The 13,213-nt window shown below is 40.4% G+C and overlaps 1 protein-coding gene across 3 annotated transcripts in view; it reads right to left on the minus strand.

Annotated features, from left to right (window-relative positions):
* The window catches only part of LOC138173493 (N-acetyllactosaminide beta-1,6-N-acetylglucosaminyl-transferase-like), a 164,304-nt gene that overhangs the window by 36,167 nt on the left and 114,924 nt on the right, over positions 1-13,213 (minus strand). Inside the window, exon 1 of one of the 3 annotated variants that reach the window (XM_069103501.1) lies at positions 4,500-5,931. The exons of the other annotated variants lie outside the window; for them this stretch is intronic. Coding sequence (XP_068959602.1) covers positions 4,500-5,427 — 928 coding nt within the window. The 5' untranslated portion in view covers positions 5,428-5,931. Of the gene's footprint in view, positions 1-4,499; positions 5,932-13,213 lie in introns of those variants that run through there. 3 annotated transcript variants of the gene reach the window in all.

The following is a 13,213-nucleotide window of genomic DNA, read 5'->3' on the forward strand; positions in this document are numbered from 1 at the left end:
GATCCCCAGATGCTAGCATTCTTTCCCCATCCCTTTACCCTAGGAGTTGGAGTTGGAAGGCAGTATACTAGGATTGGGAACCTAGAGCTGACACTTCCGATCATTGTAACTACTCACTTCCCTGCTGGGGCTTCTTAAAATTGACAAGATGTTGATAACAGTGCTTCCTGGGTTATTTTAAGGTTCCTTAGTTATCTCATTAGATAGCACACAATGTATGTTGGAAGCCCACATAAATGTCAATTATTATAACCAAGCGTGCTCTTTGTCTTCCTGGGGCTTGCCTTGTTTGTTGAAATGAATAAAATCATTTGGTTCTGAATTCATATGCCCTTCAAAATATGAATAACTGACTTCATTAAAGTTCAGCAGCTTCTTAGTCTTCTTCATGTTGTTTATTTAAAAAAAATTAAAGTGCTCCAGGTAGAATGCCGTTTTTCTCAAACAATACTCACATACAGACATAGGCTAACCATCCAGCTCAACTCCTTAATTTTACAAATGAGAAAAATAAAACCCAGGGAGGTTAAAAGTCTTGCCCATGTTCACAGATATAAACATCAGAGGCATGATTTGAACCCTTTGCCTCCAGAATCAGGACTTTCCCCCTCTAAAATATGTCATCTAAAAAAGCAAATGTGTTAATGTACATAAACATTCAAATGCTCTGTTATTTATTATCAATGAGTAAGCATTTATTAAGCACCTACTAGGTGCCAGACATGGTACTGAGCACCAAGGATACAAAGAAAACCAAACCTAAAGAACAAACAAGTCCCTGTCTTCATGGGGCATTTTAATGGCGGAGACGGCATGCAAACAAACAGCTGTGTACACGGGAGGCGATCTCAGAGGGAAGGGGGAGGGAACAAACTGGGAAAGGGCTTGTGCAGGTGAGCTTTTGAGCTGAATTCTGAGAGGAAGCTAGTGGAAGCCAAGGAGGTGGAGGTGCAGAAAGAGTAAATAATATTTAAAGGCCTATTTTTATGTCTCTTTTTATGAGAAAGTTGGATTTAAATTTATTGATTTTAGCTAAGGACAATGTTTAACCAGTTTCATTGTATACAAAAGAAAAGTTAGATTTTTAACAGTAAACTTTGCTTAAGGAGATAATCACATAATGTACCTATTAAGTAAATAATGCTTAATAATGTGGTTTAAAACTGAAACCAAATGTAATCAGCAGTAAAGCTGTTGTTGGTAGTGACAGGGTTTGTGTGTGTGTTTCAAGAAACAATCCCCAACAACAATTCTATCCTCATGTAAGAGAAACAACCTCCTGGGGGCACTTCATTTTATTTCCTTTTACAATAACTACAGCCTTATTTTTTTGTCCTGGGAACTAGCTTAGTGTTTCCTTATCCTTTCCCCACCCCTCCCCCGCTGGGAATCACTCATTTCTCTTGGCAACGAAAATCATTTACAAGAGAAGAGGACAGATCCACAGAAGGAAGGACAGAGCAACAGGGGTTTCCCTGAATTACCTAATAAAATCTCTCCATGAAGCCCCTCACTTGGCAACCACAGGCCACATGTTTGGTACAGTGGCAATGATCCCCGAGCTCTTACCAAATAATCCTGCTGTTTCTCTCACAAGCTATTCAATCCAGTTAATCAATCAACAAGCAATTCAGTGCTTACAAGGTGATAGGCACAGAGCTAAAGGCTAGAGATACACAGAAAGGCAAAAACCGTCCATCACCTTCAGAAAGTTAACCTGAAGAAGGGGAGCATGGGGCTTGACTCCCTTCCCCATCCCTACCCCCTTATTTCTTTTCCACTTTCACTTCTTTTGCCAGGAAGGTCTAGAGATTGCTTTAGATACCTAGAAATTATTTATGAATTAGTCCCTACCTAGGAACCTTGGAGTGATTCCTAGTCTTGGTGGGAGCAACAGCTGACAGTGACATCTTATGAAACCAAATTCCCTACAATACTGTGAATTTCACTGCCTGTGGCCTTGGACCCATCTCTGTCAGCTCCTTTCCTAAGTGAAATTCAGACAGTGTCTATAAAACACACAGATATGTTGCTACTTTGTGAGGGCTTTAAGGAAGGGACAAAGTTTCAAATAACAATCAAGGGTCCCTGTGATACTACACCAAAAACAGGAAGACCTGTGGTTAAACTGTGTGTGTGCGTGAGTGTGAGACAGAGACAGACAGAGGAGACAGACACAGATTCATGGGGGGAGGGGAAGGAAAGGGAGAGAGAGGAGAGACAGAGATAGGGAATCACATAAGTAGAGATATCTGCACTGGAGTAATATGGGACAAACTAGAAATTAATCAAGAATTTATTACATTACATTTATTTATTACATTAATAATTAACATTATTGGGGCAGCTAGGTGGCACAGTGAATAGAGCACCATTATCCCTGGAGTCAGAAAAGGACCTGAGTTAAAATCCAAACTCAGTCACTTAACACTTACTAACAGTGTGACCTTCGGCAAATCACTTAACCCCAATTGCTCTGCCTTCCCCCCTGGCAAAAAGATTCCGCCCCCCCCCCCCAAGTAACATTATTTATTAAGTGCTTACTATGTGCAAACACCAATGTGGAAGCCAACAATTTGATTCCTACAACTCACTAAGACTTTGCATTGCATACATGGGAGCTGAAGAGTTTTGGAAAGATAAAGTGCTTAGAAGAAAGCCTTTAAGTTGGTTTTCTACCTTCAAAAGCCTGGAATTATTAGGGACTTTGGCCAAATCATTTATAAGTAACTGAAAAGGCTCAAAGCTATATAGAAAGACAGGAGGAGTCTGCAAAGAATTTTTTTAAAAATTCTTTTTTGTCACGTTGAATCAGCCCTGAAGCAAATGTTTCCAAACTATTATTCTTATTCTGTCAAGTATATTTTTGTCTTTAAATCCAAATATTTAGCACCCTTTAATGTGTTGATTTGAATAAATTATTGGAGTAAGTTTTCCACATCTTAACTCAAATGAAAGGTATTAGACAAGGCCTTAGATTAAGTCATTTGAAAGTGACTCATAATGGAGGAAGAGGAAGTGTTGAAATAAAGATATTTCTTGTTCTTGCAATCTGGGATCTCCTGGAGAGGCAATGGGTGGATTGGAGAAAAGGCTGGTTTTGGAGTCAGAAGACTTGAGTTCAAATCCTTAGACACAAAGGAACCAATCACAAGACTTTGGCTAAGTCATTCAAACTCTTCAGTACAGCTGGGGAAAATTTAAAGTGAAATAACCATGCTTAGCTGATCCCAAGATATAGCATTTACATAGGGTTCTAAGGTTGACAAAGCACTTTATTGTATTTATTGGCTCATTTGATTCTTAAAACAATTCCAGGAATCCACTAGGTGCCATTATTATGCCTATTTTCCAGAAGAGAAATTGAAGCTAACAAAGGGGAAAAAAGATCAGATATGCCTCTAGCCTTATTTGAGTTACCTCTAAGCTTCAACTCAGCATTTATAAAGTGGGGCTTGAGTTGGAACAGAGGTGAGGGACCTATGGAATGGAACCCACATGAGACCTTCTAGATCCTTGGGTGTGGCCTTTTGACTGAGTCCAAGTTTTATAGAACCAATTCTTTAATTAAGAGGATTTGTTCAGTGAAGTTTGGCTTCAGTCAAAGAGCCACACTTGAGGATCTACAGTGTCACATGTAGCCTCGAGGCTGCAGGTTCCCCACTCCTGGACTAGAAGCCCGGCTTTTAAGAGCCTTTCCAGTCCTAAATCCAGGATTCAATTATCACCATTTAGAGTTGTGCACATGTTGACACCTATACATTCATGAAATCCTGGGTCCTGACAGAAACAATATTTTTGGAGATATTCGAAAGAAATGTCAGTCTCTGAAGACAATTCCAAAAGAAGAGCTTCAAAAAGGCCTTGATTAATGGCAGTATCAATAATATAAATGTAAATCAATGAGGCCTTCCTAACAATGACCAAAGCACAAGTCCTTCTGTTCCTTAAAAACAACGAATGTTATTATAACATAATGAGAAAGGTTTTCTGGTGTGATTGGTAACCTGGCTTATAAAAGCAACTTAAAAAAGTTAAAAAAAATTTTTTTCTGGGCAAAACACAACATATTGGAAGAAGTACAGAGCTTTCCAATTTGACTTACTCCTTTGGAACAAACACACAGGTGGAATTTTAAGTTCACATTTGCTGAAAACCTTAATCTTATTACTTTATAATCACATCTCATTAAAAGAAAGTAACTTTGGGAACTCTAAATGGCGAGAATAGCCTTGGAAAGTACCACCATTAAAGCTAACCTGTACAGCCTTACATCTCTCTAAGAACTTTTCTTCTAGTTATTTCAGTTATATGTCATATACAAACCTCGACATCTGATACCTACACAGTCATATAACATAAACACATTCTTAAGATGTTTGGGAACTGACTTTTCCTCCTTACGTTTTCTTTTAAGACTCATTCATAAAATACTCTGATGGCTAAAACACCACAGAAATCAGTCTGGTCTACATGCAGAATTAAGAAATTACACCTACCAGAGATACGATTGAGTGTCACCCAGAAATGCTCATCAGGGCTATAGGTGTCCTGAGACCATAGGAGTAAATCAATGGCCCGATGGTCTTGGAAAACAAAGTTGACAAACTCCCTTGTGAGGGCAACATAGGCAGAGCCAAAGTAAATTACTAAATGATGGGGTGGTAAGGATTTTAAAATTTTGGTTTTTTGCATAAATGAAGCTCGAGAGTTAATATATTCTTTAAAGACATACTTAGTCCTTTCAATAGCATGTGACGGAGGCAGCACCCCTGGGGTGATATTTTTCCCTTTAAATCCTTTCAAATGCTGGATTATTTCCTTATTGGTTTTCAGAGGGAAATCTTGCCCACAAGTGTTAATAATGTACTTCCACTGAACCTTAGAGGCTACAAGGTCTTTCATGCAGTTCAGGTCAGCCTGGAGCCTGGATATTCCACCATAGACAACTGGCTCCAACTTGGAGGCAAGGAAAGCATTGGGGAAGCAGCCCACCAATCTCTCCACAGCATCTTTAAATTCAGCCGTAGTCTTCTCATCCACGTGAACACAGTAAACATTTTGGGGCATGTAAACCGCCCGGAAGAGTCTCTCAAAGGTCTCAAAGTCCTTATGAATGACCATTACATAGGCCAAAGGAAACTCAGCTTCTTCTTCCGACAGGGGAGCTGTTATGTAGTGACTTTGGAGCAAATACTCCTTACAAGCGACTCTTCCAAATGAAGAAGGCATTAATACTTTCTCCCACAAAAATGCTGGCCTCCCTTCTATGACGGCATTACAGGACTGGGACAGAGAATATCGCTCATTAGATACATTTAAACGCAGATAACTCTTTGGCAGATAGAGTTGATGGCTGTACAGCAGGACGAAGAGGGCCACGCTCAGCACTGGAATGGCAAAAAGATAGTATCTCCCAAAGTTCATTCTTTTGATTCCTCAGGGGGGAAAAAGAATCCCTCTTCAGGGACTGAGAAACGATCAGTTCCTGGAACTGTAAGTCACCCAGCCTCCAACTTACTTTTTCTGGAAGATCTTGCATTGGGACAGCTTCTCAGCTGTGTCTGCTTGTCCAGCCTCCAAAGAAGACATGTGGCTTAATTAAAATTGGCTCTCTAATTCTCTCTCCAGTCCATTCCCCCAGTTTCGGCATCGGATAGCATAGCTTTTCTCTCTTTCTGTTCGGTGTGTGCTCAGTGCATTCAGTGTGGTAACTCCCGCTGCAGGCTGCGAGCTAAGCTCAGCCCAACCTAGCCCAGCCCAGCCCTGCCCCCTCTCAGTTCTTGATTTGCATATGAAAGCGTGGGGGTAGATCTTAGATCTTAGCAAATCGCTTTGGGGTCGGATAGGAGACCTTTTTCCTTTTTCGGGTGGGAGCTTTTGTTTCCGTGGCTCGGCTGTTAAACCACCTACTCCCATTCACCAAGCTATTTATTCTGCTTTCTTGGATCCTCCCACCCTTGTCCCACCCACTTAGCTTTTCCAGCTTGTAACACCTCTTTCTTTCAGCACCTGCAAAAGTGCAAAAGTCGTGGCAACTGTTCTCATAAATTCGGTCAGCAATCTGGTTCCTCTTTCTCCTTATGACTCCTAACCACTTCTTACTCATTTAAATGGTATCTTTGCCTTCTGGGTACTGTCGTAGGTGGGCAGGGAAAATGCACCTGTGCTCTGGATAGTCACAGTAACCTCATGCAAAAAATCTTTTTCGAGGAGGTGTTGTTCCACTGATTTCCATCAAGCAGAATCTCAGGGGGGCATATAGTCTCTGAATTTTATGGAAGACATGGGAAGGTAGGCTTTGTAAATGCATCCTCTGTTGGCATGGGGAAAATCCAGTGGTCAGAGGGGTTTTGGGGTTTTGTTTTGGAACCTAGTGTTTTTATTGGAAATTTCTAACAACAAACAGTAAGAAATGTGATTCATGGAGCACAAATTAGCTCCTGTTACCGTATAGTCCGCCAGTTAATAAATATTTATTAAGCCTATTATGTGCCAGGTACTATACATTGGAATATAATGTGTAGCCATGATTACTTGAGAGGCTACCACTTTATTATGGACAGGTTATAGGGGATGGACCTTTGCAAATCAGAGATCTGGCAATCTGCCAGTTTTATGCTTTTAAAATTTCTCATAAAATGTACTTAATGTCTCAGAATTCACATACTTTTCTTTGTTCCTACTCTCCCTCTTTACTTCAAAGAAGTACAAAAGGCCCATGGTAACTTGGAATTATCAGTGATTTTAGGAGGAAAGAAGCCCCAGCCGTCTTGCTGGTAGCAAAGGATCTAAAGCTTTCCTGCTGCTGTATAAAATTCTTTTATTTTATCCTAAAAACATTTCTATAGCCAAGTGCCATAGTAAATGAACCTGAAGTCAGGATGATGTGAGTTCGAAATTGCCTCAGATACTCAGTCTTAGCTGTGTGACCCTAGGGACCCCAGCCTGTCTCCTCATCTGTAAAACGGAGAGGAATAATAGCACCTTCTTTGACAGGTTTGTTGTGAGATAGCCCGAGATGAGTTAACATATGTAAAAGTGCTTTGCAAACCTTAGTGTTTTATATGAATGTTAGCTATTACTAAATGAACAGAACTATCCTTTCTGCACAAATATACAAATCTTGTATCCTTTCTGCCCGAGTTCTTTCTTACAGTGATACATTCACTAAGTGCTTATAACATTCAGGCAGTCCTTACTACAGGCAGGGTTTCTTAATCTCTTTTTTTTTTTTTAATAAGCAATCGGGGTTATTTCTGGGTGTGGTGCTGAGTGCCTGAGCTCGGGATTCGATCTCCAGGTCATCCCAACACTGGAGCCGGTGCTCTTACTAGCTGAGCCACCTGGCCGCCCCTCTTAATCTTTTTTTTATGTTCTATGTTCCCTTTGGCAGATCTGGTGAAACCTATGAACACCTTCTCAGAAGAATATTTTTAAGTGCGGGAAACAAAATACATATGAATAGGGTTACAAAGAAAATCAATTATATTGGTTTTATATTTTCAATTATATTGAAATTCATTTATCAAAATATTAAGTACTGAGTATCAAATGAAATGTAAAAATAGTTCTAAAAACGAGTTAATGGACCCCAGGTCATGAACCTTTGAAAGGGGATCTTCAACCTTCTCTACTTATTATTGTGGCTCTATTCTTCATTTTCATTGGGTTTTTAGATTTTCAAAACTTTTGGTTTATTTTACTTCATTTGATCCGCTCAACAATTCTGTAATGTAAGTGGGACAGTATTATCCCTGTTTCACAGCAGAAGAAACTGAAATACCGGAGGTTAAATAATAGCCTGAATGGGACTTGGAGGGACTTTAAGAGATCATTTAACCCAACCCCCTCCTTTTGCTAATGAACAGTTAAGGCTCAGAATGGTCAGGTTACAGGGAATGAACTAGGCCCCCTGAAAGTGGCCCTAAAAGCTCATCACTTCAAAATCCCTTGTTTTTGGAAGAAATTCAAGCCCCTTGAGGGGAGGTGACTTGTGGAAGGTTCTACAACCAGTGGTTGTTAGAATTGGGACTAGAATAAAAGTCTTTTGATTCTTTATGCAGTTGATAATTTGAACGTGAGGACAACACTTTACATAAGGAGGGGCGGGAGGGAGGCAGTTGCTGGTGGGACCTGCAGGACAGAACTACCTATTGCAGAATTCTCCTCTAATCTAGGGCAAAGCAGGTTCTCCACCCCCTCTCCCTACCCACCCTTGCCCCACTCACGTAGTTCCTCTAAATACCTACTGCTTTTGTTTATTATTAGCATCCATAAAGAGCAGCTTGGTGGCAAGATGGATTGAGTGCTAGGCCTGGAGTTAGGAAGACTAGGAAGAAGAGTTAGGAAGAACTCTTTTGAGTTCAAATCTGACCTTAGACACTTAATAGCTTTGTGACCCTGGGCAAGTCACTTAACACTGCTTCAGTTTCCTCATCTATCAAATGAAATGGAGAAAGAAATAGCAAACCAGTCCAGTTTCTTTGCCAAGAAAACTGCAAATGGGGTCAGGAAAAGTTGAACACTAATGAAAATGGCCAAACAACAACAAAATAAAAATGACCACAAAAGAGTCACACCAACATTAGAAAGCTGCATGGAGCAATGAGGGTTTAAGACTGGGCCAGTCACACAGACAGGTCTTGAACCAGATACTGAGGCCAACTCACTAATCCTTAATACCATGCAGGTCTCATTCTTACTATTTATTAAAGAGGTAAACAAGAGAAGAAAATGCAGATCTAGCTCCCAGTTCACAGGACACCATCATTCTAATGTCGTCTCTGGTTCCCAGGCAACAGAACATACAACAAAATCTAATCAGTATTGATTTGGCAGACAAAGCCTTAAGTTCTGTTTGAAAAGTGCCCTGGTCTAAGTGCTTTCTGCCATTGTACCAGGAGAGCCTGGTCACCAACAAAGCTGTACTACAAAATCTTTTTTCTGCTCCAATCCTGAAGGAAAAAAAAAGAAAAAGAAAAAATCCTTTCCTTTCCTGATGGCTTTAAAGTGGGTTGGTTTGCTCCCTTTTCTTCCTTTTTCTCCTTGCTCCTCAGAATCAGCTCTGAGTGGAAATTAGGCTTTTGGTGAAGAAAAAGCTGAGCAGTCTACCCTCCCTCCTGCTTTTACTTCTCTTTTCCTGCCTCACAGATATCCTCTTCACTTACTGCCATTTTAGGGAAAATGTACTGTGGGCAAAAGAAATATAGGAAGGTAAGAATGAAGAAGAGAGACACTTTCAGTGCAGGCTGAGTCTGTAGTTTCCTTTTGTTTGCCTTAAACTGTGCTTCTACAGTAGAGAATCTTGGTGATTTGCCAATGAGAACATGCCCAACAATTCATCTAAATGTGAACTGATTCAGTCAAAGTAGATTGTAAATAGGATATTTTCCAGCATTCTTTGTAGACTTTCAGATTTACAGCAGGAGTCCAAGAAACAAACACACACACACACACACACACACACACATATATATATATATATATATATATTAACCTGGCTGGGTCTTTAAAAATGATTTTGATGAGCAGCAGCAGAACATTTTCACTGATAGAATCATGATGATGCCTTTTAAGCAGATGGCTGAACCCTGGAATGTTTGGCCAGTATCCATAGTAACCAGGATTGAATGGGCATTTTCTTCTATCAAATGAAAGAGTAGGTTAAGTTTTTTCATTTCCTACTAGAGCTTGAGTTGATGTTAGTGGCTCAATTTTGTTCTGAAGATCAAGATACTGAATAACGGACCTCAAGTGGCCATTTTTTCCTGCCACACCCTGACCATCCCTGTCCCACTGAAAATTTAAAAGTAGCTCCTCACTCAAAGGACCAGACCAGGAATGAGGTGAGAATAAAATGTCAAAATAACTAATGTTAAAAATGAAATGTTTGTGCAGCTAAAGAGAACTTCACATTTGTATTATTTCCCTGTCTTCTTTTCACTATGACTTGGTGTCCATTCAATTGTGGGAAAATCATCATAATCCCACTCTGTGTGTTGGGATACAAATGTATCTAAAGGGACTTGTTATTAGGCAGAAAAGGATAGGCAGTGCTTTTTACTCTTATTGCTGCTACCCTATTATTGTGAGAGCCTCCTAAAAGGTAGGTTTTTTGCTTTTTTTTTTTTTTTTTTGCTTTTTGGAGGGGGGAAGGCAGGACACTTGGGGTTAAGTGACTTGCCTAAGATCACATGGCTATTAAGTGTTAAGTGTTTGATGCTGGATTTGAAACTCAGGTCCTCCTGACTCCAGGGCTGGTGTTCTATCCACTGTGCCACCTAGCTGCCCCTAAAAGGTAGGTTTTTCTGCTTCCATTCACTCTCCCTTTAATCCATTATTTATCACATTCATCTATTACCACATTCATGTTATTTATATGTAAATCTGGGCATGTCCTTGTAAACACAGGTCAAAAACCTCTCAAGGACTCCATAATGTCTATAAAATTAAGTTCACATTTTTCTGCCCTCTATGAGGGATCAAGGCCCTCTATAATCTGACACCATTTTGGTTTTCCTACCTTAGCTCATACTGTCCCCCTGACCCCATACTTTTATTGTATAGGGTCATAGATCTAGAGTTGAAGGACCTCAGAGACCATCTACTCCAAAACTGAGGCTCAGAAAATTTAAGAGACCTGGCCAAGGTCAGCATTGGGATTTGAACTCAAGTTCTCACATTCTAGAGCCAAGGCTCCTTCTAGTGCCTCACACTGGGAGTTTCTACCATCTACTTTCTACATTTTTAATTCCTACCTAGCCTTTAAATTCCAACCCAGATTCTTTCACAAAGTTTTCCTTAGTTCTCCCAGATAGTAATTGGGTCTTGGGACATCTATTATTGTTTCAACTATGACCTAGCCCTTGGTTACTGAGTGGGTGTTGCCTCAGACAAACTGAGACCTGGGAAAGACCTTAATTTAGAAAGGCCAAGATCACTCACTGCATCCTGGGTCATCACCAGTCATCTTGACCTTCTTGCCAATGGACTTTGACGACTGGAGGAGAGAGTGAAAGCTGAGACTTCTCTAAGCTCTGCCTGACTTAAATCCAATTCCAGAGCAAGTCAAGATATCCCCCTTGTGATGTCATTGGTCTTATTCCAGAAATGAAGGCTGAACAACAACAGCAGTCGGAAATAACTTCATCACTCTTTCATACACTTATCTAATACTGGATACAAGATAAGGTAAAACTGCCAAACAAGTAGAGATATCCAAAACAATTAGAGTGAAGCTGCCTCAGCAAGTGGTCACATTTTCTATTCTCTTTTGGTTCTAACTCCTAAGCAAATAGTTACACATATAGAAAGAGATTTGGGGATCTTTCAAGGTGGTGACAAGAAGAACCATGGAGCACATGACCTAATATCTTTATGGAGGTTCTTCATTACAGTTTGCCCTCCCACCACCCTGGAAATGTGTACCCCTCATATTATATTGCCATATTCTGCCTTGCATTTATAGCCATTTGCTATTAGAATACATTTAATCCCTCTTCCACATGACAACCCTGTAAAAATTTGAAGAACACTATTATTTCCTAATATTTTCTTTTCTCTAGGCTAAACATTCCAAGTTCCTTCAACCAGTTCTCCTATAACATGATTTCCAGAACCATAATTATCCTTATTGCCCTCTATACTTTCCGGAATATGATGAGGCAAAATAGTTGAAGAATCACTCTTTTCCCCCTCTGTTATCTATTAAGCAGACCCCGGACAAAGGAGGTATTATCATATTGTTTTAGGACTGCTTCCCTATTCCCATTCTGATACCTCTAAAGAGTTTCCACTTGGTCTTGTTAGAGGAGATTGTCACTCCTGGAGTTTTCTGAGTGGAGGAAAAGGATCGATAAGGGCCTGGATCCAATGACCTGGTCTTTGAGGGGGTAGTTTATCTCTGTTAGAAGATTAGTACCCCAGCTGGTAACAGATGCCCTGACATCGAACAGTAATTTAATTCCTTCTGAATAACTGTTCCATAGTAGAGATTCTCAAGTACTCATCAGAGTAGGTTCAGGACAGAATATAATAACCTTGTAATGAGCTAAATTGGGGCCAACATTCTTCTCATAACAACTGTCAACCACCATAACCATAATGGTTGAGATATCTCAAGGAAGCAAGGTTGCAGGTGAACAGAAATCTAGAAGCAGCCTTTTAAGAATTCCATTCCACTGCATGCTTTCAATCAGTCACCACCTTGTGCCTTGAAAAAAATAGATCAGGGCAATTTCAATCAGCCTCAAGAAAGAATATGATGTTAGTGAAGGTGGCTCTGTTTGATTCAATACTCGGGACCTTTCATTCCCAAGAGTTCTACCATGGCATCCAGGATCTCATCCTTAACAGATCCCATGTGTGAATTTGTGTGCCCTTCCTCTGGGACAAGATCTGTAACACTTACATAGGGGAGAATGCTGTCTTTTGCTCCTGAGTGAGCAGGAACCCAAAGATGGCAGTTCTGCTGGTCTTTGTTTTTAGTCTGTAGATAGGCCAAGAGTCAGGATACTGGTCCCCTTAGTCTCTTTCCAGCCTAGGCTATTGAGTCTCGTTTGAGACTAGCTATGGATCTCTTTTCATTTGCTGAAGATAGCACCCTGTCAACATGAGGACAACTCCACCTCCAGGTTTTCTTGTGTACTGCAGGGGCAGAATTCATGTCCCTGGACCAACTTTGCATGTAGAAGAGTGACAGTTTCACTATATTCTTTGTCCCCCGTGTGTTTTTAGAAACCAAAGGGCCACACATATGTAACTATTCAACTCATAAGGTACTCAGAGCAAAAGCAAAAATCACTGACTAGCTACGGGAACTCCTCATGGACAGCTCCCATCTCATAGAACTTGTTATAATTGTGTAAGATCCTTTTCTTTGCTGGCAGCAGTTGTCTATGTCTATTGCTGAGTCAACTCATCTTCATAATCATCCCCAGCTGTGTTCTCTCCCCATCAAGAAACAGCTTCTTTGAGTGGTCTGGCCCTGTTTCAGAAGCATAATAGATCTTGTGTTAAGGATCTCTGAGAGCTTTTTCTTTCTCCCTTTTGTGCTACTGTGATAAGATTCCCTTTCCTCCCAAAATGTATGTGTACTAGAGAAATGAAGTCAGAGAGAGAGGCACAGATGATCAAATGCAAATATGGTCTTTGGTGACTATTAATTCTCTAAGGAAGTGAACAATGCAGGTGTGGAATGTAGGCAGTGATG

Source organism: Petaurus breviceps, unplaced genomic scaffold (genome assembly GCF_028583685.1).
Source record: "Petaurus breviceps papuanus isolate PSGF00001 unplaced genomic scaffold, PetGlider_PUasm1.0 582, whole genome shotgun sequence".
Lineage (NCBI taxonomy): Eukaryota > Metazoa > Chordata > Mammalia > Diprotodontia > Petauridae > Petaurus > Petaurus breviceps.